This window comes from Aulostomus chinensis, chromosome 23 (genome assembly GCF_037954235.1).
Source record: "Aulostomus chinensis isolate RoL2024-O1b breed Wild chromosome 23, RoL_Achi_v1.0, whole genome shotgun sequence".
Lineage (NCBI taxonomy): Eukaryota > Metazoa > Chordata > Actinopteri > Syngnathiformes > Aulostomidae > Aulostomus > Aulostomus chinensis.
In genome coordinates this window covers 17,519,392-17,544,667 of record NC_141342.1, presented here as the reverse complement: position 1 = coordinate 17,544,667, position 25,276 = coordinate 17,519,392, and the positions used below count along the sequence as shown (strand labels likewise).

The 25,276-nt window shown below is 45.6% G+C and overlaps 1 protein-coding gene and 1 long non-coding RNA gene across 2 annotated transcripts; one reads left to right on the top strand and one right to left on the bottom strand.

Moving 5' to 3' along the window:
• The first annotated feature begins 792 nt into the window (after window positions 1–792).
• Window positions 793–23,442, top strand: LOC147239844 (neurotrypsin-like). Its single transcript, XM_086194803.1, has 14 exons — window positions 793–1,132; window positions 6,093–6,135; window positions 13,486–13,728; window positions 15,058–15,196; window positions 15,275–15,453; window positions 15,571–15,718; window positions 17,558–17,736; window positions 18,047–18,188; window positions 18,277–18,497; window positions 19,158–19,299; window positions 19,402–19,677; window positions 19,794–19,916; window positions 20,023–20,291; window positions 20,512–23,442. The coding sequence occupies exons 1-14, from the start codon at window positions 1,034–1,036 to the stop codon at window positions 21,096–21,098; spliced, it is 2,790 nt and encodes a 929-aa protein (XP_086050929.1). The 5' UTR covers window positions 793–1,033; the 3' UTR covers window positions 21,099–23,442.
• LOC147239845 (uncharacterized) lies at window positions 1,311–2,628 on the bottom strand. The gene is made up of 3 exons (XR_015111439.1): window positions 2,491–2,628; window positions 2,247–2,398; window positions 1,311–1,734 (listed from the first exon to the last, which is right to left on the bottom strand). It is a non-coding gene; the product is annotated as an uncharacterized LOC147239845 (long non-coding RNA).
• Window positions 23,443–25,276: the final 1,834 nt, after the last annotated feature.

Here is a 25,276-nt window from a genome sequence, read left to right as displayed (position 1 = left end):
TTTTTTTTTTTTTTTTGAACACAGACATATTTTCTATTCAGGCAAACAGGGACTGGAAAAACTGCAGAATGTTGGCAAATTAAAGGACAACACATAAACATGATGAATGTCCACTCTTAGAAGGATATTGTTCTGAACATTTTCACACACTAATAAAAAAATAAAACATCCTGCGTTTGCTCCGCTCCTGCAACAATTTGTACAGGCTTCCCCTTCAATCTGTCCACAATTTCTAGATATTTTTGCAGGTAACAGACAAGTACTCAGACATTGACTTCGCCCTGACCTCTGGACATGGATTCTGAAAAGATTTCCAAAGAATCGTGTCGTTGTAATTCTACAGAATATTCTATGATACGTTTTCCCTCAATTTCTCTGCCGTTTTACCCTTTAATGTTTTTCAGTGTGCCCGGTTTTCTGACCCTTTTTTTGAAAAAAAAAAATTAAGCTTCATTTGTTCCGCAAGTGCAGGAGTATAAAGTACCCACATTCATTCTTTTTAGTTTCTTTTTACTGAGGTGGGGAAAAAAATGGCTTTCACCTTTACGAGCAGAAGCGTTTAAATCCATGGAGACGAGTTTCAAGTAACATCGATATATCAGGGAAATAATTCGCAGAGTATTTGTGCCATTTCACTTTCCTAACGCACATTTAAATACAAAGTTAAATTTGCCACTCCATTAATGATGAATCACCCAGGTGACAGGATGTGATGTGTATAAGAGAGAGAGAGAGAGAGAGAGAGAGAGAGAGAGAGAGAGAGAGAGAGAGAGAGAGAGAGAGAGAGAGAGAGAGAGAGCGAGCAGCTTTTTGCAGAGCTCAACATTATTTTAAAATTGAATCGGCGTTGCGTGTGTGTGTGTGTCTGTTTTCCATCCTATGAAGCGTTTATAGAGCCGCACCCTGTCCTCTGTGCGTAAAACCTCCCACGTACACCATCAGACACACCACGTTTGCTCCGGTAGCAGCGGGACGATCCCTTCACGGTCAGGTTGGACACAGAGATGGGAGTGGAGCGGCGGCTTCTCTGGCTATGACACGGACACACCGGGCGGGAACGATGGCTCTAACCAGCCGGGAAATGTTGTGCTTGATCGGATCCGCCTGCCTCTGGCTGCCCTTGTGCGCTGAGGTATGTAGACCATCCGATGATGATGATGATGGGGTAGCTTCGATTTTTAATTTGTGATTTTATTTCTGATTGTTTTTTTTTCTTCTTGTAGAGAAACGACCCGAGCTTTAGTTAAAGTATGAATTAGATGAATTGTTAAGAGATAAATCTTGGGAGTCGGCACAAAGGAATCAGGCTGTGCGCGCAATAAATCCACCTTTTTATTCAGGATGCATTTTAATGGTGCAGGTTTAAAGAGAGAGAGAGAAAAACATTTAAAATGCATTTTTAAACAATTAATGATGCCATCAAAGTGCATTAACCAATTACGTGAACATGCCGTCGAACAAAAAAACACTCATGTATGGTCTCAGTCACATCCCTCCTCCCTCCTCCTCCTCTTACCCCTTCAGCGGGATATCATGAGAGGAACCTGACATTGGCTCCTCTGCCCCCGCGGTGTTGTGGGAATGAACCCCGCACGGACGGTTGGAGATTGTCACAGCGACTCAGTCAGCTCGGACATGCCGACACCAGAGAGCAGAGGAGCAGGTGGTGTTGTCAGGTGGAGCTCAGGTCATCCTGAGAAAACCAGTCCTTTCTAAGATCTGCATGTCAAATCACTAATGAGGTCAGTGGTGATCAATTAAGGATCCATGCAACAAAATTGATCCCTATGATGTACGGTGCGTGTGTGTGCGTGTGTGTGTGTGTTTGTGTGTGTGGCGTGTGTGTGCGTGGCGTGAGGCTGTGAAGTCATTAGTGGAGTACAGTGATGTGCAGGATTTAATTAAACCCACCGACACTGCGAGCAGCCGTGCGTGCAGCACAAACACGCTGCAGATGAGTTTCAGCTTCTGTTTTTCTCCATTTCAACTTCATTAGACAAATGATGTTTTTGTTTTTTAATCAGGAGAATCCTGCTCCACACATGCAGCAGCCCCTGCAGATTGCTTCTAATTTAAAAAAAATATATAATTTTTGTAAGCAACATCAAAACAAAACCTCGATGATGTTGAAGTCAGAGGAAGGAGTCGTTCTGTGAGAACTCAGCTTTCCTCGCAGTCACGTCCTTCATTTTCTAAAGGCTTCAAAGAACTTTATGCAGAAGCAGTAAGTTGTGTTTAAAGGATACAAAGCCAACATGGCCGCATCTGGCGTGAGAGCGTCCTGGGTGTGCATTGTCTTCCCGCCAGTGTTTTTCGATGAACATTTGGAAGTCGAGCAGCAGAGAGGGCTGGTGGAGAATGCAACAACAGACAAAAACCTCCCTCCAGCTCTCACTCACTTTCCAAAAAACAAAAAGTAAATGTGCAAAATCAGAGAAGGAAACCTTTTGAATGATTGTGCTTCATCAATATAACAGATCTTTAACTCACATCGCTGCTTGTGTCGGACGTTCCCACAACTTCGTGCTGGGCTCCCGACGACACGCGACATGGCCGGTACTGGCGAGCATGACACACGCCTGACAGCTTTCCCAACTTAAAAAAAAAAAATGTCTTCACTTTGCACTGCTAGTTGGCCGGTAGGAATTCTTCTTCTACTCTGTTAAAAGCCATGCGCAACTTTGTCTGTACTGCCACCTTCTGGTGAAAAGCAGCCTAGTTTACCACCTCCGCACCAGCTGATGGAACACGCCTCGTTTGCGTTTCCTTTTCTGTGAGAATTCCCAACTTTGCTTTGAATTCGCATGAGAATAAAATGGAAAGAAGTCTTTTTCACGATTGCTGTGGGGGGAAAAAAACAACATCTCATCAATGCAATTGCAATATTTCATACAACAGCGCTGTTCCAAAATGAACCAAGTTCCTTTTGTGCCTAAATGTAAGGAGACCTCTGGCTTGTTCAGCACCAGGTGCTGAATTCTGAACTTTCAAGGATACCGAGAGAGACAGCAATGAATTTGATGGCTTGAGCGAGAGTCTGAGATAAGTAAACACAATAATTCTTAATTGATGAATTTTATATTCAATATCCACCAAAAACATATGGGTAGATCCTACGCACTGCTCCTGTAACCAAGTGCTTCGGTGTCTAAACCAAGCCAATCTGTAACCGTACTGCTCACGTTATAAAACAAAAGGGCTTTCTTTCGTTTTGGAACTGCATCCTGAAGGGATCACGGTTACGGCCGTTTATCGGAGCGATGATATCCAAAGCGGATCAAGAAACGCCGGGGGATATAATTGAGCCAGCGATTCTGCATTTGGGAACGTAACTACAACCATCATTTCTAGCTGACTGGTGTGGAGTCACTGTCAGTGCTTTGCTCTCTACTTTGTTCCTGGGCTTTGGAGTTGATTTTAGGTGACATGCCGAAGCCCACTGTTGATCAGCTGCAAACCAGACTGACAGGACTTACACTTAAAGGCACACAGAGAGTCCATGTGTAAAGAATTATAAATATCAGCTCATTATCGTCTTCTTCTTACGATACGATAAATTCGAGAAATCTTTGTGACTGGACTCTCGACTGAGAGACGTCAAGCGCATCACCAGTATCTTCGAAGTCTGGGTCTAAGGGTTTAGATGACAGAGTGACAGGCTGAGATGACAGTCAGGATCCTGGGTAGCTTCTGTCTGTGCGTCTGGTGATCAAAGCAGTGGACATCGAAGATCACAGCCAGCACTGCCGCGCCGCGCAGCACTGCTTGAGACGACAGTCAGAATGGCGGACATCAAAGTTAGAATGATTGAAATGGTTACGGATCCAAGTTACAATGAAAGAGGTGACACTCAGGAGAAATGAGATCATTTAGTTCTTGTGACTGAGATCAAGGCCTCGGCAACTGAGATTAAAGTCAGGGATTGTCAGGTTTGTGATATCACGATACCCCTGGTACTGCCCCTAAACAACGGGGATAACCAGATTAATGGATGTGGCATGGATGACATCACATCACGATTCAAAGGACATCATGTTTTGTGATGCGACCCAACCTATGGCCCCGCCCTTTAAACACATGGCACTGCAGAAGTAAGTTTTCCAGGGTTCCAAGTCCAGGGTTTTTCGTGCTCTTAAATCTTTCAGATGTTGTTCAGTGTTCTGACAGACGACCAAATTTCTCTTTGTCACTTTTTGGTGTGATGAGAGACGCAACAACAACAACAAAATTTCGCAGCTTGAAATGATTGACGGGGCAGGGGTCATCTGCTGAAAGCGTTTAATTTCAACAAATCGCATCTGACGTTTTGAGGTCTAAGAGCAAGCAAAGCAAAAAAGAAAACAAAAAAACCCAACGACAAAAAAAGGGAGAAATTCAACCGACATGGTAACTTCCCCTGGATTAAACAGAAAAAAATTCAACGATTTAGCACTACAAGCTTGAACCAGACCATCACATTTGAGAGCCTTCATTCTGCTGTGACGCCTCTATGATCAGAGGTTTGTTTGTCCATGCCTATCAGTGAGTTTCCTCCCCTGTGTGTGCGTGTGTGTGTGTGTGTGTGTTTACGTGGCCGGAGACTGGACGCAGCTGTGAGCACGTCTCGACAGATTATCACCATAATTGAGCCGTGTGATTGATATGAATGAAGATATTAGTACCCGTGTTCCCTGCCACAGGTCACATGTTCTGGCTCTAATAACATTAGACCAGGCAGGGCCCGGGGGGCGGGGGGTGCTCAGATATGTGTGTGTGTGTGTGAACGATGTGAAGGTGAAATGTATCATATTCCACTGCCCTTTCCACAATTCTTACACAGCAGCAACAGAAGTGTGTGTGTGTGTGTGTGTGTGTGTGTACCTCGTCTTCTGTCAGGTGCCTCACTGTGAGGATGTGTGACCTGATTTTTGGGAAAATGAAACAAACTCTTCTGTCAGATAACACCCAAGGCTGTCTACTACCATTTGTGTGTGTTTAAACTGTATGTCGGGGGGGGGGGGGGGGGCTCTGCTTTGTTGTATTTTTCCTTTGAGTTGGCGATGGCTCCCGTCAATGAATCCACAACACTCTCCCGCTCATGACTTTACTCCGCACATCTTTGATTTTTCTTGTTGGCTGTGGTTTTTCGGCATTGACCTGAGGAATATTTCAACATCCCAGGATGAAGCCGCGGTGTAGAGAGAGCCCACACCTTGACATTGTCTTTTAGTGACTTTGTTCAGTGCAAGCAGCATCATACGTGGTTACGATACCACTTCATCACGATTCATTGCGAAAACTCCACAGAGGACATGCTGTGCACCTCCTGGGGAGTCTTGTGGTGCGTACATCACATGAGCTACGTCGTATGGGACTGCCATTCAAAGAGCAAATTAAAACGTCTAGAAATGTAAAAGTGATTGGATTGATACAGTGACACATGCACATACATGTGGAAAACACGTCATTTATTCCTTTTATTCAGTTTTTGTTTCACATTTCTTTCAATATTGTTCCGTCACGATGGAAACATATTTCTCACCAAATGTCTGCTTCCTCTAAGACTCGGCCAACCAGGAAGTGCAGCGGTCTGTTGTGTTGCCTACCGACACAGAGGCCGCTGGTTAGATTCCTCGTGTTGCCTCAGCTTAACGGGGTCGGTGAACACGCACTGGGCTGTGTCATGTATGTGTGGGAAGCCGGGTAACATCATGTGTTCTTCTAACTGTACCGGCGCCCCTCCTCAGTTAAATTTGCATGTTCTGGTGGGAGGGCATGATTCTCTCGCGTGTTTACACCCCCCCCCCCCCCCCCCCATCCATGAAACTCCTCACTTTCAGGTGAAAAGATACAGCCGGTGACGCCACATGTGACGGTGGAAGCAGGTGGCACTCCTCAGGGTGTTGGAGGGGGTGGAGCAATGACCAGGACAGCTTAGTAGTGTGAACTGGCAATGTAAAATCAGGGAGAAGAACGTGGCAAAGAGGCGCCACTCCACAAAAACAAAAACAAAAATAAAACCTCATGGTAGTAACAATCCATTTTTCGGTGATTTCACCTTTCCCTCCTGCTCTCCTGCCTCACCTGGTGTGTTTTTGTCTCCCTGTCTGCAGGTGGTGGCTGAGGACAGCTACTTAAACGAGGTGCAGAACTCAGGTAGGTGGGAGGTGATTCACGAAACACGCCTTCATCCTGTCTGCACACTCCCCCTCCATCCTGCCTCTGCTCCTACACCATCTCATCCCTTCTGCTTCATCCATTTTTACCCTCCACTTTAACCTACATTCTGACTCAGATGCTCCCCAAACACGGTTACCGCCTCCTCTCCTCTTTTTTTTTTAGCCCCGCTCCCACCTCTCTGCATCTCTCTGGCCTGCAATTCTGCTCATTTATTTCTATCCCCGAGAAGAGCCGTGATGGGGGTGGGGCGAGGAACCCCTCCCTCTCACACAATCTCAGAGCGGTGAAATCTGTGCTTTTATAGCCGCACTTAGGCGTTGACATGTGAAGATGACACACAATAAGAAGCCCACCTTTCATCGATCAGCTGAGCCGCTTTGTTTGACGGCGTGGAAATACCCCCAGGCTGTTTCTTAAAATGATAATCATCCGTGTAACGGGTTGAAACGTTGCTCAAGATGATTGTGTAGTGCAGCGCTTTCCTCCTGTTCTCCTTGAACTGCATTAAGATCAGATGAAAACCACTAAGGTCCAATAAATGTGTATTTTTTTTATGTGAAATGTGAGTGTTAAGTGTGGAGGACGCCACAAACCCACCCCCCATATAGCGATCCTCCATGTGTGAACCGTGTCAAATACTCATTGTGGCTGGGAAATGGATTATGGAAGCAGGGAGACTGAGTGTTCCCATGGCGATGGGCACAGTACCGTTGTCGTGGCAATGAGGAGGGTGTTAGCGGTGAGTGTTGTGTGTGTGTGTGTGTGTGTGTGTGTACGCTGCGGGTGTTGAGTTGAATTAAAGAGCTTGTCACACAGAGATTGGATGGGGGAGGCAAAGAAGGATGCAGAAGGATACATGACAGTAAAAACCACGGAGGAAATGATTTTTTAATTTGGAGTTAAGAGCAGTTGCTCTCCTGGTTACGCAATGTTTTTTACCTCATTAAAATTGTATTAAACTCCCTATAAAAGTTTCACAGCACTTAAAGCTTTTAAAACCTTACGCATTTCTTTTACTTGTTTTGTTTGCTATTTTTTTGCGCTGCGCAATTGAAAAATTTATTATGACAATGAGGAACTTATATGACGTGATATGAAGTACTGGCATGTATTTTTAATAAAAAAAAACCCAAAACAAAACATCATGTCACATCCACTTTACACATGTATCAAGACATACGTGCCCTAATAAATACTGTAATGTGTGTCTGACATGTTTGCAGAATCATGATATCCACATTAAAACCCTTAAAAGACCAGCTACGTCTTCTCTCTCCAGAATACATGACTATTCAAATATTCCACTCTCCACTATGTACACGTTTTCATCCTCAAAGGAAGCCATCCCTCTCCAAAAAAGGGCATTTGCCTTTCAAGTACTCCCGAACAACTGTCTTGAGCTCACACGATTGCTACTCACGACAAAAACCTCCAAAGAAGTCCATTTGCAACCCTTCAAGCGCATCGTCCAGCACAAGCCATGTCCTCCTTATCGAGCTCCGTGCTCGGTCATACTGACGACATACCCTGCGTATCCCTTATCCCTTATATTGTGGGAGGAGTCGCTGTAAAACAGTGGATTTTTTTTTTTTTTTAATGTGGCACAACTCTTCCCGAAATGACTTGTTTAACAATCACAATTTGATCCCTTTGGCTTGATAGCATTTGGAAGGTGAAGCGACGCCAGGTTACTTGACTTTAGGCCTTTCCTTATTCGAGTTAGCTGAGGGCTCCACTAGAAGAACCTAGACGTAAACGTTTTGGGGTTTTTCTGGAGTCCATGTGGCACTGAGTGCCTCTCATAGGAAAGACCATGCATGCTGTGTCCAGCTGTCGTTCTGGGCGCCTTCAGCTGATTCCCCGTCTCTTTGTGCGGATGCTGCGCAGGAACGATGGTTCCTGTGGTGCGTCGCACAGCAAAACCTCGTCCCTTCCACGTCAAGACTCTTTGTGATCCCGTCCTCCAGACTCACGTGTGTCTCTACGATGAGGCTCGAGATGAACGCCACTGTAGGAAGTCTCACACACCAGACAGGATCTGACAGCCTCTCGCCGGGTGTCAGCGCAAACATCACACAGCGGCGTACCAGTAGCCTCCTGTCAGGCTGAGCTCCAGATGTGAGCTTCTGTCACTTGAAGTGACATGAAATTTGAGTCAAGCTCTGGCATGAAAGCGTTGGCCTTGAGATCAAGTGGTCCTCCCAAAGAGTCCTCACTGAGACGGCGCCGGTTGACTGGTGTGTCATTCCAGCTGATGTTGAAAAAACGGCCAGCCAGATCGTCCAGATCCAAGCCTGATCAGCCAGTTACTAGAGGTACGCAATAGATCTCACTATCACAGAGTTACAGGCATTGATTCCTGCCTGAGAGACTAAATTGAGGGTCAGATAAGCCCCAAATCAGGTGTGTGCCGACTTTTCATGAATGAGACTCCTTGACAGTGTGCACAGAAAGAGGCCACACCCTTAACTAAACAAGAACCCTTAAATTTGTGTTAAACTGGTGAGTTATGGAAAACTTCCGCGTCCATACAAACGAACATGAATGACAAATATCTTTCTTATGCCTCCATGATGGTGAAGGTCATAGGTCAGATGCAGTACGTTTAGATGGAATTCCTCTAAATTTGCAACAAAATGTCCACTGGGACTCTCGGATGAATGGAGAGATTTTGGTGGTCAGAGGTCAAAGGGCACGATCGGTGTCACCTCAGGTGTGTACATTGCCTGTCCCATTCTTGTCAATGCGATATCTCTGGAAACGCTTTCAGATCTGACACAAACATCCTCTGGAACTCAAGGATGACCTGAAAACACTTTGGCGGTCAAATGTCAAAGGTCACAGCGACTGTCACACTTGCGGTATTTCTTGTTTCCAATCAACATTCGGATACCAGGGGATCTTCGTCAGCCGCTGCGATCCAAGCGTCGCTAATCTAAAAACATATTTGGAGCAGAAGTGTGCGCGGTTACCTCCATCTTTTCACTTTACGCTTGATTTTTGATCGATTTTTGATGTGAGCGCAGGTACACCAGAGTTTGTTTTTGTTTTTAAAAAAAAAAATCTTTACAGAGACGGAATGGAAGCAGGTCACGGCGGACATGACAGCAAAACCTTCACACTACATCGATTGCACTTCTTTAAAATTCCAGTGAAAGTTTGACCTGGAAATGGCTGCTTGCTTCTGTTGTCGCAGGCCAGTACAGCCGATGCACTGGTGATATTTCTAAAATAGGAATGAAACTTTCTGTGTCATGTTTCTTAAAGGGACAGATGCATCTCTTTTTTGTTGTTGTCACAAGCTTTTTTTTTTTTTTTTTTGTGTGGATATCTCTGGTGGATGTTTTTGGGTCCAGCGAGCGCTGCAATGTCTGAGTGCGCTCTGTATTATTTATTGATTAAAGATAGATTTCTGCTTTAGCACATTTCTGCATGATTGACTCCTGAGCTTCTCCTGTGCCTCTGCTCCCTCTTATCCTCATCCAAATCGGACCCTCTGCGTTTGCGTCCGTTGAGTGTTTGTGTCCCTTCCTGTACCGCGTGTGTGTTTCTCCATTCTCAAACACGATGCAGCAAATCTGTTGCTGTGTGTTGGTGTGTGAAGCCAGCGTTCGTGTTGCATCGTGCAGATAATGTGGCAGGACGGCCAAGCTGTGTGTGTGTCAAAGAGATAAGACTGTTGCTGGTTGGTGAAGCACAGCTGCCATTAATCATAGTAGCAGCTCGGCCCGTTAGCGCTGGTGTGTGCAGAGGGGGAAGACGTGCTGAAATCCCGAGGAGTAACACATTACACCACAGGGGAAAGTCTCTATTATGAGTTAAACCTAACATCCATCCGTCCAGGAGCCTACCTCAGCTGGGCGGGAGGCGGGGTTCACCCTGGACGGGTCGCCAGTCTGTCGCAGGTCCATCAGGAGCAATTAGGGGTTCAGTATCTTGCTCACTTCATGGTCACTGGGGGAATCGAACCAGCGATCCTTCGGTTGCTAGGCAGCCACTCCACCTCCGAGCCGTGCTGCCCCCTTGAATGTAACATTTAGTGTAATTTTCCATGATTGAAGTTCGATGGAGGTAGGAAAACAAGGTAGAGAGGAAAAGCGCAGTAAGTCTGCAAATTAAGTAAACAGATGGGAAATTACAAAATAAATAATCACATCAGTTAGAGGTGGCCAATAAGGATTCTAAATGATACCTCATGATTTGTTTTGGCGGTATAAATGGCGATATGTAGGAGGTTGTGAGAGCAGCGACGGTTACACAAACACTAAACGATACCGATTAATGTGGCAACATTAAAAAAATAAATAAATTGAAAGAGAATTTGATTACCGTGATTAGAATTACAGAGAAAAAACAAACACAATCAAATAAACACACAAGGCACACGTGGAAAACGTGTCCCTCTGCAAGAATGCAACTAACGCTTATTTAGAAATGATCATAATGGGGGTGATTTGTAAATCGTGGATGATACGGTGTGGCCCAGATTTAATACCATCCATCCATCCATTTTCTACCGCTTATCCTGTTAAAGGTCATGGGGGTGGAGCCTATCCCAGCAGCCTTCAGGCGAGAGGCAGGGTTCACCCTGGACAGGTCACCAGTCCATCACAGGACCAACACATTGAGACAGACAACCATTCACACTCACAGTCACACCTATGGTCAATTTAGAGTATCAATCAGCCTCGTCCCCTCTTGATGTCTTTGGACTGTGGGAGGAAGCCGGAGTACCAGAGAGAACCCACACAGGAACAGGGAGAACATGGAGACTCCACACAGAAAGATCCTGTGCTCCAGCCGGGGCTGGAACCCAGAACCTTCTTGCTGTGAGGCCACAGTGCTGACCACTGCACCACCGTGCCGCCCAGACTTAATACCAATTAACAAATAGAAGTTGATGAATGAACTGATAAATTAGCGGCATATTTCTTGATTTATTGAGAAGTTCAGAGATTGCGTTGCCCTGCCAAGGCAGCCTAAGCCAAACTCCATCTGGAAAAAAAGGCAAATTCTTCACCATGTTAAATGGATCGACCTGGAAATTTAGTGGCGTGGTCCTCGGCCCATTCTACACGTCTGCGGAATTTGAAAAAAAAAAAAAGAAACAAAAAAACAAAACGCCACCGGTCATAGTTTAAAAACGACACTAAAACATTACCTTTTGCCATGAAGACAGATGATAAATCATTTCACTCTATACTGACTCCTGAATCTATTATGTGGTTGACAACCTCATAATCTAAGGTATTAAAATTCACATGGGGAAGTGAAACCCAGTGTTTAGAACGCCATCAACTTAGTCAGAGAGCCTGTTCTTCACTGCTACAGTCACCTGACAGACTTCACCCAGGATCGATAGCTTGCTTCCTTGTGATGAATCAAAGCCTCCGCTTGAATTTATCGTCCTGTGGGGAAAAAAAATGTTGGGAGGCCTCCGAGAGGAAGAGAGCTGAGCTGCCAAAGAAGAGGCTGGACTGAGAGCCAAGCGTTGGAGTTTGGGTGCTGGGGCTTTGAAAGTCAGACACTTTACGAACTCTGAATCGTCTGGGAGAGACGAGACGGAGAGACATTTTTACCGCCGCAGTGGAGAAAGACGCCCGAGCCGAGCATCAGGGAGATATTTGTGGAAGAATCCATGAAGGAAAAAAGTAAAGCCTGTCGGAGCAGACGTGTTCAGCTACGGCATATATTTGTGTTGAATTATTTAACGCACTTTTAGATAACGGCATCACTATGTCACGTGTGAACATACGTTAAATATGTCATCACTTAAATGATGATTAATATTTCACGAGTTAAGGAAACACCTCACCCAATAAGTGTATTTAGCTTTCAAGGGGGCACGAATGCTGCAACTTTTTTTTTTTTTTAATCCCCTTAATTACTTCTGTGGGGCTCCAGAACTCATAAAGAGCTTCTCCACTGAGCTTGAAGCTAATGATGACTGACAGCTAACAACAGCTACAGCATAAAATATATATATATATATATATATATATATATATATATATATATATATATATATATATATATATATATATATATATATATATATATATATCAAAACTGCCCTAAAAAGTCAGTTTACAGTCTCTCATGCTTTGATCAGTACAACGCACGTCTCGCTTGTATACCACAAACTTTTCCTTCCAATTCAATGCTACTGTAACGTGCGCGGGTAGCATGTTGGCTCAGTTGAAAGCGCTAGCTAGTAGCTTGCTGCTTAGGGTTGTTTGTTTTTAGCTCAGATCAAAGTGTTTGTGGATAACTAGCGCAACTCAGCGTGCGGCTTGATAAAGAAGGCATAGGTTACCCCGCGCGTCGTGTCTGATTGCTTGTATTTTTGCGCGATTTCGCTGTTGCTAGCTGTGAGTCGCTATTAGCTCCAAGCGAAATGTACATGGTTGGTTGATTTCTTCAATCTGGACTCATGAAAAAGTGATACAGGAGGGAAATAAAAATAAAAGTAAGCTCATGAGGAGAGACTATTAGTGAGTAAGTGAGAGAATACATTTTTAAGGTGAAGTGTTGCTTTCACCGTAATTCCCATGTAGCTTCAAGACACTAAACAGCTCATGCAACTGTTCATGTTCTACACACAAAAACACACATGAAAATAAGATATCCGATTTACATGAAAGTCCACGAGTGTCAGATCTACTTTGCTCCTTCTACAGATCTAAACAAATCCTCCTTAAATAGCGACTTAATGAACCAGTTTGCACCTTTCCGGTTGCCTGCCATGCATTGTGTGTACTGCTCTGCTTGTTTTTACAGTCTGCAGTATTTTTCTTTGTAGCAATGCTTGATTTTAATAGGCTAAAAAACCCACACATTTTCTTTTCTTTTTTTTTTATTGCCCTAATTTTACTCCACTTTCATGTCCGCCGACTCCCTCCTGGTCGGTCTGAGCTTCACTCTTCAAGATTGGCTCCTCACAGGGAAGATTGCTGTAAGTATCGGGAGCCACCATGTTAAGTGAGACTACTTTAAGGTTATGGAAATTTCTCCAGTTCAGCCTGGATCAGTGGGTGTTAATGTGTTAGTCAGGATCCTGCTGTGACGATGGACAGTGCATGAGAATCGGCCGTGTAAGCTTTTATGTTCAGATAAAACACAGACATGGGCCTAATGTGATTTCATTAAAAGTAATTTCACTCCTCTTTTTCAATCTCAGCTCTCAAAACTTCCTCCATTTTTCTCCCTTACACTCGCATTGTCCTCCCTGACCCAAATCCTCCTCATCCTCCTCTCATCCTGAACATCTTATCCTTTCGTCTTGCTCAACGTCCTCTCACATCCTGACTCTGGGTCTCTCTGCAGTACCGCTCTCCTGTTCTGAGGGTTTCACTGAGTTGGGATACTACAACGGCACCGTGTCCCAGACGGACTCCGGTGTCCCCTGTCTGAAGTGGACCGAGTTTCCAGACTATGTCATGCAGTACCCAGGCCGGGGGCTGGGGGATCACAGCTACTGCAGGAATCCAGACCGAGAGTCCAACCCGTGGTGCTTCTTCAGACAAAACTCTGGTGCGATCGGATGGGCCTACTGCGACTGTCACCAGGGTACGACCTCAGATCACCTGCATGTTCGTCACCAAGCACAACAACAATAACAAACTGCAGAGCAACTTAGAGGCTGTTTCTGGTTCTCAGGAAATTAGTCTGAATACCAGGAGACTTGGGGCCGCTTTGAAGACTTATCTTAATTAATCCTGTTTCTGACTCGTTCATTTTCTTAAATTTTTGCCTAATTATTCCATTTTTGTGGTACGATTCTAACTCAATTTCATTCTTCAGGCACCTTAAAAGGTGTTTCATTATTATAATTTATTTTCAATCTATCCAGAAAAGTCCCATTTTAAAGGTAAAATATTTTAATGCCAGGGAGACCTGGTAATATTAACGAATAATACCATATAGAAACATTAAAAAAAAGTTAAATAACAGATATAACATAAAAAAGAGGCTAAAAGGATTTACGCCCAAAGATATGATTTATACATACCATGGAATATTTTAAGAGGGGATGAGATTATCAAGTTCTGTGTTATAGTTCATTCCAGGCTTGTGGAGCATTAAAAGAAAAGGAAGATTTACCCAACTGCGTGGGTGCAGTGTTACAATGTGTAATGCTTTTCTTTCTTTCTTTTTTTTTTGCAATAAATGTTCAAATGTGAATTTTCATAATATGAGTAGGATAAATCTTTGATTCATTCTCAGCGGTTCAGAGCTGTAAACATGCTAAACGCCAACTCACGAGACTTCAAAGATGCTCGTGGAACAAAGAGGAGATTTCTACCTTGTTTACATGTCGTCAAGTTAGAAATGGAGCCGGGCCAGTGAGTGCTTTGCAGACTTACAGCAGGGTTTACTGCCTATAATGTGAAGAGCACAAGTCATCATGTGACTCAGCAGTTCAGTGCCACTTTGAATCATTCTTGGCTTTCCTGTGCTGCTGCAGGAGGAAGCTGTTTTCAGTACAAAAGCTTTGATAAGCACTATTCTGCCAGCATTTCACAGCACAGTGACAAAACTAGAAACAAGCGAGTGAACATGGTTGAGCTTTTAGCAGCTCAACAGACTCGTATTTCTCTGAGGAGCAGGTGGAGGAAAAAAAAGTGATTTTTCACTGTCACTGTCATTCACCGGCTGCTCAGAAAAATAGATCCTTCATTACATCATCGATACTCCTGAAACCTAAATTCCAACATCCGAACTAAGCTGACAGTTCTCACCCGCTTGTGAAATGACAATGTCACTGTTGTACGGTCAGTTTGCGGCTCAAAGTGCTGCCCCCAAGTGGCCAAAAAAATACGGCAACTTCAGACAATTCATTTATCATAGGAAGGGTTTGGTTACGTTTAGTCAGTTCATCTCTTCTCTGACGGTCAGGTGCTGCTCGTCTGGTCGGTGGGTCGTCCTCCAGCAGCGGGCGGGTGGAGGTCTACCTGAACGGCCAGTGGGGGGCGGTGTGTGACTCTCACTGGACGGACAGGGACGCCAGTGTGATCTGCAGACAGCTGGGTCTGGGGTAGGAGAAAATAAGCACGTGGTTTTGCAGAAACTGTCCCACGATATTTGTTCTTCATCCATGCTTTTATTTTGACAGCGACATCGGCACGGCCCTGCAGCACTCGCAGTTTGGCTCGGGCTCCGGCCTCTTCCACTTCGAGAGGCTGGGTTGCTCCGGTGATGAGAACAGCCTGAGTACGTGCCGGAGCAGGACTTTCGTCACTGGTGACTGTAACCATGGAAACGAGGCAGCAGTGGTGTGCGCACCGCCAGAAGGTCAGTGTGACTTCTATGGCAACCTGACTTGAAAATTTCCACACACCTGAGAGAGAGATGGAGTTGCTTAATACGCTCCGATATGCAACACACCAGGCGGGTTGTTTCCTTTCGCAGGCAGCGGCCCTCCGTTGCGACTGGTCGGAGGCGAGGAAGACTTTGAGGGTCGAGTGGAGGTGTTTCACGCTGGACGCTGGGGCTCCGTGTGCGATGACCAGTGGGACGACAGGGACGCGGAGGTGGTGTGCAGACAGCTGGGCTTCGGGTACGAACTGTAGGCTCCTCCCACCGCGCCACTCATCGCTCAGCTTTTATTTTGGTTACAAAGCCAATTACATATTTTTTTAAATGACTGGAAACGCTCACCTACAGATAAACAAAGACGTAAATCAAACACGTTGGACCTGGAAGTTTTGAATCCTAGGTTGAAAATTCCACAACCTGATTCCCCCGCTCTTCTTCGATGCGTGTGTGTGTGTGTGTGTGTGTGTGTGTGTGTGTGTGTGCGTGCAAGCACCCCTCACACGAGCCCTGGCCGTGATTGACACGTGCGTCCTATTATTGGTTTGAATCATAATTTAAAAAAAAAAAAACGTTCAACTCTCATCAAACTCCCATCTTTAAATACAAAACTCTGGGTGGGCGACACAAGTGGTTGTCGTGATCACGTGGGCGGTGACTTACTCAGTACAATTACTGTTAAAAAAACAAAACAAATCCGGGTGACACTCGTGCGTCACGCTACGTGCACTTTTGTTTTAATTGCTCAGTCTACCGCTCAGTTGTCGGATCCCGCGCGTTATCAGGGAGACGTCACAACGCAGCACGCCGGCGCTATCCAGGTTTCCTCGACGAGTCAAGCAGTGAATAAAAGTGACGTTTGCAGGTGTTTCCCTCAGCAGAGGAAGACGAACGTGTGAGCGTCTGGCAGAGATGAAGGTGTGAGTCTGAAGACGAGGCTGTCCTTCAGCGTTAGATTGGATTTCGTCTCCTGCGACGCTCAGGGGCTCCCCGCCAGCTGTGCGTGATGCTTAATAATAAACGTGAGCTGTGACACCGACGCGCAGGTTGTCACGCAGAAGCGCACCGGCTCGGTTGTGTTTTGATGCTTCAAGAAGAAGTGATGTCTTTCCCCGCCTGGTTTGCTGTTTTCTACAGCAGGTGTGTCTCAAGCATTTACACACTTTTCATTTTTTATCTTTACAACAAACGCTCATCCCGGCGGGGGGGCGTTTGATTCGATTTTCCTCTACAAGCATCCACCATCCACGTAGCGATGAGTGGAAACACCGAGGACCAACCCTCCCTCCACTTCCTGTGTTCTGCTGCTCCCAAAACAAAACAAAAAAATCCATGTGTGTCCAAAAAAAACAACAACAAAAAAACAGTGAGATGTTGAAGGAGCTGATTGATTTTTCGGAGGCTTGGAGGCAGAGTGGAGCATGAACCGAGAGAGTGGCCGATCTGAACAGTTCCACTGGTTTCTTGCTCTCTCCTGAGCGCCTTGCCCTCTCCTCTAGCGCCACCACCAGGCTCACATTTTTGTGCTCCAGTGACCTACAGCTCCATAGGACGAGGGTGAGACCTTCATATCATTCCCTATGTAAATGAAAACAAAACAAAACAAAAACAAAAGAAGAAGAGAACAACAAACCCAGAAATGACTTTTGGTCATTTTTAATGCCAGAAATCATACAAAACTGACAGGATGTTCCGCAGCTTTGTGATTTTGACTGTATTTCTCATCCTGCCGCCTGAATTTCTCATAAATTTTCTTTGGATTTTTATCACGTGACTGCCGGTCCTGGCCGAGTCAATCATGTCAGGTTGTTGAGGTTGTTTTTTGTTTTGTTTTGTTTTGATTTTTTAACGGTCGTCTTTAAATTAACTTTTACGTGAGACATTTGAACAAAATAAGACATTTTTAGGTTCAGATCGAGTTCTTTCTGCCAGTAGAATCGTATGTCAGACATGATTCATTCAAGAACCCTTGAAGAAGTTGGAAATATTTATGTTTTCACAGCTTCTGTCTATGATAAATTGTGTAATTTGATGATTTTTGCTGAGTACCCACACCCAGCTCATGTGCACATGTGTGTTGCAGTGGTGTGGCAAAGGCCTGGTCGTGGGCTCACTTTGGTCAGGGTTCAGGTCCCATCTTGCTGGATGCTGTAAAGTGCACAGGAAACGAGCTGTTCCTGGATCAGTGTCCCCATGGCGACTGGGAGCAGCACAACTGTGACCACATGGAGGACGCTGGGGTCTCTTGCAGTCCTTATACAGGTACACACACACACACACACACACACACACTAATGGTTTGAAGCTTCTATTTATAGCCTCTGAACATCAATAAATCATGACTGAATGAAGCAGCTTCGTCCTGCGCTGACAAACAGAAGCAGGATTTTATGTCTAGATGACATAGCAGCGACCATTCATTCATTCGTCTCACATGGTTGCCATTACACCCCAGCTTAATTATTAATATGAAGACCATACATTAAACGTAACCTCCGGTTGTGCAGCCACATAAATGACAACTCAAAGGACCATCGCTTTAATGGCAAGAATGATAAATAATGGGTTTCAGATGGCGTGGTGCGTCTGGTCGGGGGTGACAGTCCCTGGGAGGGCCGGGTGGAAGTTTTCCACAACGGCGACTGGGGGACGGTGTGTGACGACCACTGGAACCAGCAGCATGCAGATGTGGTCTGCAGACAACTCGGCTACAGGTGTGGAAACATACTGGTACTGGAGTTTATATGAGGATGCTCACAAGATGCTAACAACCTGACACGAGACCTTCCGACACACCTGCAGGGGTCACGCTGAGGTCGTGTCAGATGGGGCGTTCGGCGAGGGCGTCGGGCTGATCCTACTAGATGACGTCCACTGTGAAGGATCGGAGACGTCCCTCCTGGACTGTCGTCATGGCATCTGGGGTCGGACTGACTGTTCGCACAGCGAGGACGTCGGGGTGCGATGCAGAGGCACATCCGACCAAGACACCAACGAAGTGCCAGTTATTGCTCCGTCCACAGGTAAGAGATGTTGAATGGGAATGACTCAGGCCTGCATGTGTATTGCAATCAAATCCAGTCCCCAAAGAGTTCAGGGTTACCCCACCATGGACGTTCTAGAGGAGAAAAGCTGCCGCTCAAGCATTTTGTCTTGGAAGGCTGCGTACGACCACTCGCACTTAAAAAAAGACCCACTATGTGGACACGGGCCCTCCCTCGCCCTGCCGTTTACACTCCCCCTCACGCTTTAGGTGACAGCTACAACCATGTAATGATAAACATCGGGTTTCAGTGACAACAATGTGAAATAAAGCTGCCAGAAGACCAATGACGTGTCGTGAGATTTAATCAGTGGTGCAATAAGGAATTATTATGGTGACCTCGATGTGAAAGCACTGATGTATTGTGTGTCCGCGACGTTTAAATGTCATGTTGACAGCAGAGGGAATGAAGTGGTGTTTACTGTCTCACCACCCCCTGCAGACACACACAAACGTGCACACACACACACACACACACACACACACACACACACACACACACTCCTTCAGAATGAGAATAGAGCCACCTGGCAGCCGATGACATTCACGCCTGGACGCGGATATCTGGCTGTGTGGCTGTAGATCAGATGATGGCGATGCCAGGACATGAATACAAATGTTTGTTTGTTTTTCAATCCAGGTCCCCTCGTGCGTCTCGTGGGTGGCGGCAGCAGGAAGGAGGGTCGAGTCGAGGTGTATCTCCATGGCGACTGGGGAAGTATCTGTGATTCAGGGTGGAACGACCTGAATGCAGCCGTGGTGTGCAGGCAGCTTGGACACAGGTTCATGTTTGATATGTGCATGAATGATTTTTGATTAAAAAAAAAAAGGAATAAGCAAAAAGCAGCACAGACATTAACATCTTCATCCCATCTTGTCTCCAGTGGTGGAGCGATCGCAGCTGGGGGGTTCGGTCAAGGGAAAGGACCCATTCACCTGGACCAGGTGAGGTGCACAGGCAAGGAGGAGTTTCTGGGTGAGTGTCCCTGTCTGGGCCAGAGCATCCAGGGCTGCAGGCGCAGGGAGGACGCGGGGGTGAGGTGCGACGTCCAGCCGCAGGAGGCAGCGGAACATGCGAAGCCGCAGGAGCTGAGCTGTGGCCTGAGGAAACTGGGGGAGGACAGCAAGAAGAAAAACCATGGCGAGGAAAACGTGCTCAGGTGGGAACAGTGGAGGAGTTCCCTCAGTGATATTACGCTCAAGTCACGTTTCAGTCCTTCTTGTCTCTATATATTCATGGAAGACTTGGTCGAACGCCATTCTCCTCTGCTCTCAGGACCTCATGGCCGTGGCAGGTGTCGGTGTGGCTTCAGTCCTCAGGTGAGGACAGCGCTCCTCTCTGTAGCGGCACTCTGATCAGCCCGTGCTGGGCCCTGACCTCTGCGTACTGTGTCAGCAGGTAAAGCTCATGCTGAACTGTAAATCAGTGAGGGTGAAATCAATAAATCCAGCTGAAATGTAATTGATTCTCTTGTTCTCTTTCCCTCCTCTTCCTCCGACGCCAGGTTCGGCAGCGAGCCGTCCAGGTACGTGGTGCGTGTCGGGGCATCGGAGCAGACGCTCACTCCAGAGCAGGTGGTGGTTCACAGGAAGTTCAAGGGTCAGGGAGGAGGTCACGACCTGGCTTTGTTGAAGCTGCCGAGCACAAAGGGTCACTGCTTGACCTTTGACCCCCACACTAATGCAGCATGCCTCCCTACTGCAGATGTAGCATCAGGGAGAAGTGCTCCATCTTCCTGCGTTGTCATGGTAACTGCTGGCTGGACAGGACCAGGTATGACACATGAAGTAATAACCAGAATGTGCGCAAACATTTATAAGATGTCTAGAATTCTGACAAGTACCCGTCATAAAAGTGATATACGTTTGATTTCAGGGGAATGTAAACGGAACTGTAAGAGGCCAGAATCAAAAATATGTGACAAATGAATCAAACAAGAACTTTGCCTTTGTTGATTTCCTGTCACCATCTTCCATCACCGTGTCTCTCCTAGATTCAGTCGTAGCATCCTGGGTCACTCTGATGTCGTCATGGCAGTGTAAGAAGCGCTATGGCGACAGCTTCTCCAGCCACGGCACCCTCTGCGCTGGCAGCCCTCCAGACACCAGCCTTCTCCATGGTGACAGTTGTCAGGGCAACTCAGGTGGTGGGCTGCTGTGCCAGGAGGAGACAGGTCGATGGATCCTCACTGGGGTTGTTGCCGGGGGTTACGGCTGCACTGACCCCTCCTCTCCTGCGCTTTACACACGGGTCAGTCGCTTCCGCAGCTGGATCGATGAGGTCATCAACGCACAAGCACATCAGGGGGACACACACTCTCAAGACGGGCAGATGAAGACACAAGAAGATCAGGTTGACAATGACCTAACACACACCCATGAGGAGGGCGCACATGGCGAGGGCAGGGATAGATCCTTCCACGGCAAACACGGTGAACGAGAAGACAAGAATGTGGAAACAAATGAAATCAATGAGATTAGACCAAAACACCCTCATCATTCACACACTAATCAACACAAACACACTAGGAGCACACACACACACTACTTAGGGGATGCCAACACACAAATTCTGGTCTGATTTAGGCCGCGCCGTCGGCTTACCATCTGTGCCATGTGACCACCTGAGAAGGAGGAAGGACAAGACGTAAAATAAAGGAAAAGATTCTCCTAACTTAGTTAATCACAGCTGTCTCTGTGCTCATTTCCAACTGGACTCTGTCGTGAATGCCAAGTGTTTCTGGTTGCTAATTGTCCAGTGAGTCCAGCAGTGTGGGCAGCGCCTTCCCGAGCTGCTGCTAAGACAGTGTGGGTGATTTGTGGTGCTTACATGTCCGTCACAGCCCTTTAAGAGGCAGACCAAACCCCGAAGGATGTGCGTTGTTTAGGTCCTGCTGTTCACTGATACTGAAAATCCAAAAATCAGCATGGCATGTATTTAAGGAGACTAGCGTTAGCATCAAAATATCTGAAGGACGAGATGGTCACACAAGAATCTATGCTAAAATCCACCTACTAATATGTGTCTGTGTGAGCTCCAGAACATCCAGAATAAAAGATGATTGTCATTACTGTCCCGCTCAGATGATTAATGTAGATAAACCATAAACTCCTGCATCACATAATGAAAGTTGAAGTGATACTTCACCCAATAAGGTGTATTTTGCCTTTGAGTACACACAAATAGGTGTCTTGAGCTCATGAGATTAGTTTTTTCCACGGCTGCTTTACTTCTCTTTGACTCCAGGATGCAGATAGAGCCAGCCACGTATACGTAGCTTGAAGCTAATAGCAACTGATAGCCAGTGGCAGCAAAACTGCACAAAAACTGTCCGTTTACAAACTCTTAAGCACGTCATGCGGTATAATCCACATCCCTTTATCCAGCCGTACGCTCAGTAACCCACTAAAGACTTTGATTTGAGCTAAAAGAGAAGCTAACGATAACACTTTTGGTGCAACGGTATCATGAACAAGTATTGACCTGCCGAGTTTGTAAACTGATGTTTTGGGCAGTTTCATCAATATAACTGTTGTTAGCCGTCAGTCCCTGTTAGCTTCAAGCTAGCTTTTGCATTCTTGAGTCCCAAAGAAGTAATGCAGCGGTTTAAAAAAAAAAAAAAAGTATTTTTGTGCTGGAGACACTTCTTTGTGAGCACTTAAAAGGCAAAACACACTTTATGGGTGCATTTTTACTTTAAGTTTTGATAAAATAACAATGTTAGGGTGATGTTGCTTTTTCAAACAGGGCTTTCCTCACCAGGCTGTTGTCTTAAACTTTTACTGGTGAAAGTGCTGTCGCTAATTTACTAAGCTATCATTTTAGGACTGTACCAGTGTTTGGAAAACTGATGTCCTCCAAAGGCCCGTTTGTGGCTCAGAACATACAGTACAGGCATATTTTTAGCCAACTTATATTTCACCATAATCCTGTCAGTAACTGCATACCAACAAATACAACTGCTTCACTCTTTGCCATTGGAATACTGACTTCAAGCAACAGACTGTTAGAACAGACTGCCCTGTTCTTAATAACATTAAAATTGCATTAATTCTTCCATCTATCAAATAGGGTTACACACCTCCATGAAGTCTGGTAATTTATTTATTTTTATTATGAATGGAAAACGCGTTTAAATATCTTCAACAAAACAGAATTTGGAAAAGCTACAAAAAAAAAACCCCAAAAGAAACACTGGTATGGTCCTTTAAAAATTGTACAGGACAAATCTTCTAAAGCCATTGCAAACTGACTGTCGGGTCCTTATTGTTATCTTTTTGTACTGATTCCAGCAGACCACTTTAGATAATTAGATGGTAGGCAGATAGATAGCTACTATTCCTGAGTATAGATAGTATGTGTACTGCATCATTCTAGAAAATGTAGATGTTGTCTGTTCTGTTGTTCTCTGAGCAGGTGTGTGATCTCACCAGAAGATGGCAACATTGCTCTATTTTCTCAGAGCCTCCAGTTGGACGATGAGGCTCTGCTGGTTCTTTTTATACTGTTGCTATAAGTGTACGGACTTGTGCTTGGTGTATCGTGAATCATTGTGTCGTGAAGCATCTTGTAACCTGCTCTTTCTCCGACATGTCTGTTGTTATAACCCTGTACATAAACTCAAGCCTGCCGCCGTTCTCTCCCGAGACCTGATGTGTTACCGCGCAGGTCCTGATGCGTCAACTGTGTGTCTCCGGCTGGACGGGGCCAGATCAGAGTGAAGTATTTACCATGTACTTAAACATCAGCTGTTCTCCAGTGTAAATGTGCTAAATCATGGTTGAGTATTAAAACGTGACAAGAAGACGTTAAGTGTTATTTCTCATCTCTTCTGCTTCAAGTGTCACACAAGTCTTGGTTTGTCAAACTCCCTTCAGTTGTTTAACGTAGTGGGATATTTATTTCATCCAATAAACCAACTTTTGAAAGCTTTGCATGAATGATGTTCCCTTTTCACAATCAAAAGACAGGGATTGTTGTACCATCGCTCTAATTGCCTTCAAGAAAAATGAGGGGTAAATCTGCTTAGCTGCTGTTCTCAGTCACCCACGAGCCCTGCTAATCTGTTCTTTTGTCGGGACGGGTTCCCCTCTGATAAAACGAGGGGGATCAGAGGATACCCTTGATGCGGGGGATTGGCTGGCACTCACTGAAAAACTGCAGAAATGCATAGAAATGAGAAGAGCCTTACATTAGAATTTATACTAAGTGATCTTAACACAAAGACGGAGGAAGAGAAACCAAACAAATGCAGTCTCCCAGGCAGCAATCACACATCCAGAGGAGCAGACATGACAAAAGTAGACAAAGTGTTTGTTTTTTTCTTTGGCACAAGAATCGTGCCTCGCCCGAGCTCTTGTTGGAGGAGCAGGAACAGCTGCCGGTTCACGTTTGATGTTCATTCCAAAACAACAGCACAAAAACCTCTCAGAACCCTTGAATGCAAATACAAGTTCAGGTGTGGACGATGGGAATTTCAAGACTTTTAATAATTTTTTTCAAAAATTTGATGTTGTCTGATGATAAAAGAGAAAAATCTCCGCGTGTCTTATCTGTGACGACCTCAACAACTCATCTAACTTGCCGGGTGTATTTGCTGGTGCCTCGACGGCCAAATCTGAGATCCAGGGTTTGAGATAAAAGCCACAGTGAGTGGTAGAGCGACCAAGATCAGAGTCGGAGATCAGAGTTTGACGGGTGTTTTTAGGTGTCACAAAACCCACAGTCCTGCCCTTGACAACAGTCGCTGCATATAATAAAGGAGTTGGACATGGAGTCCCAAAAACATTTCATTGCCTCGTATGCAGATTGATAGAGAAGTTACACGGAAGTTTAACTATGCGTGTGTCAGAGCTTTGTTAGCAGTTGCCAACACATTACATGACTGGGTGACGGATGTTTTTATGTAAGACTACACAACACGCAGTCCTGACCCTCAAACTACGGCCGCTGCCCTATTTTAGTTATAATGGAAATAATAACAATAAAATCGGCACAAAGTGTTGTGAGGGAATCAAATCTGAAATGGCAGATAGCTTATATTTTCTGTGATAATGAGTTTCTGCACCTTCAACCTAAAAAGTCTGCTGCAGCCCAGTTTCACAAGGGTCCTAAGAACCTGCTTGTTCAACATGCAGAAGGGGAGACAGTAGAAAGTCTCACATATATGGTTGAGAGACGTCTATTCCAGGAAGTAACACCGTGGTTTATAAAAGGTTGCAGGCACGGCTTCCTGCAGCTTCTATGAAGAACAGTTTCGGCCGCTCTGCACAACTGCTGCAAGCTCTGCTAGGAGACTTTCACATGGCGTCCAGCAAAGCAATCACTGAAGCCTTGAAGTGACAAGCAAGAGAGAAAGTTGATGAAATGCATCGGAGGGTGGAGACATGTGACTTCCGCAAATTTAAAGGAAAGTGTCTTGAGTCGCAGACCTCAGGAGATGCTCTGCAGGACGGAGGCAGTCTAGGCGGTAGAACGGGCCGGGAAAGATGATCCTGGGGAGGCCCAAAAGATGGAGGGACACCCAGAAGGACACACTGGACAGGAGTTCACTAGAGTCTTCACCAAATCAGAGCTCATTTGGATGATGAAAATAAATGCCAGAGGGCAGTTGAGAGAATTCCTGAGGGACTTATTAAAACTCCTGAGCAGTAAATTCGAGTGACGGTGCCGAGAGTCGAAGCAGACCTTCATGCATCCTCCAGAGATCATCGCAGCGTCCCAGCCTTCCACTGACCAGGAGAGGGTTACTGGGCTGT

Excerpts from the sequence above, each read along its gene's own strand:
- LOC147239844 (XM_086194803.1), top strand. The coding sequence starts at position 1,034 with ATGACACGGACACACCGGGCGGGAACGATGGCTCTAACCAGCCGGGAA. Across the intron at positions 1,133-6,092 it reads GGCTGCCCTTGTGCGCTGAG|GTGGTGGCTGAGGACAGCTA; the intron begins GTATGTAGACCA and ends CCCTGTCTGCAG. Across the intron at positions 15,719-17,557 it reads TGCAGACAGCTGGGCTTCGG|TGGTGTGGCAAAGGCCTGGT; the intron begins GTACGAACTGTA and ends TGTGTGTTGCAG.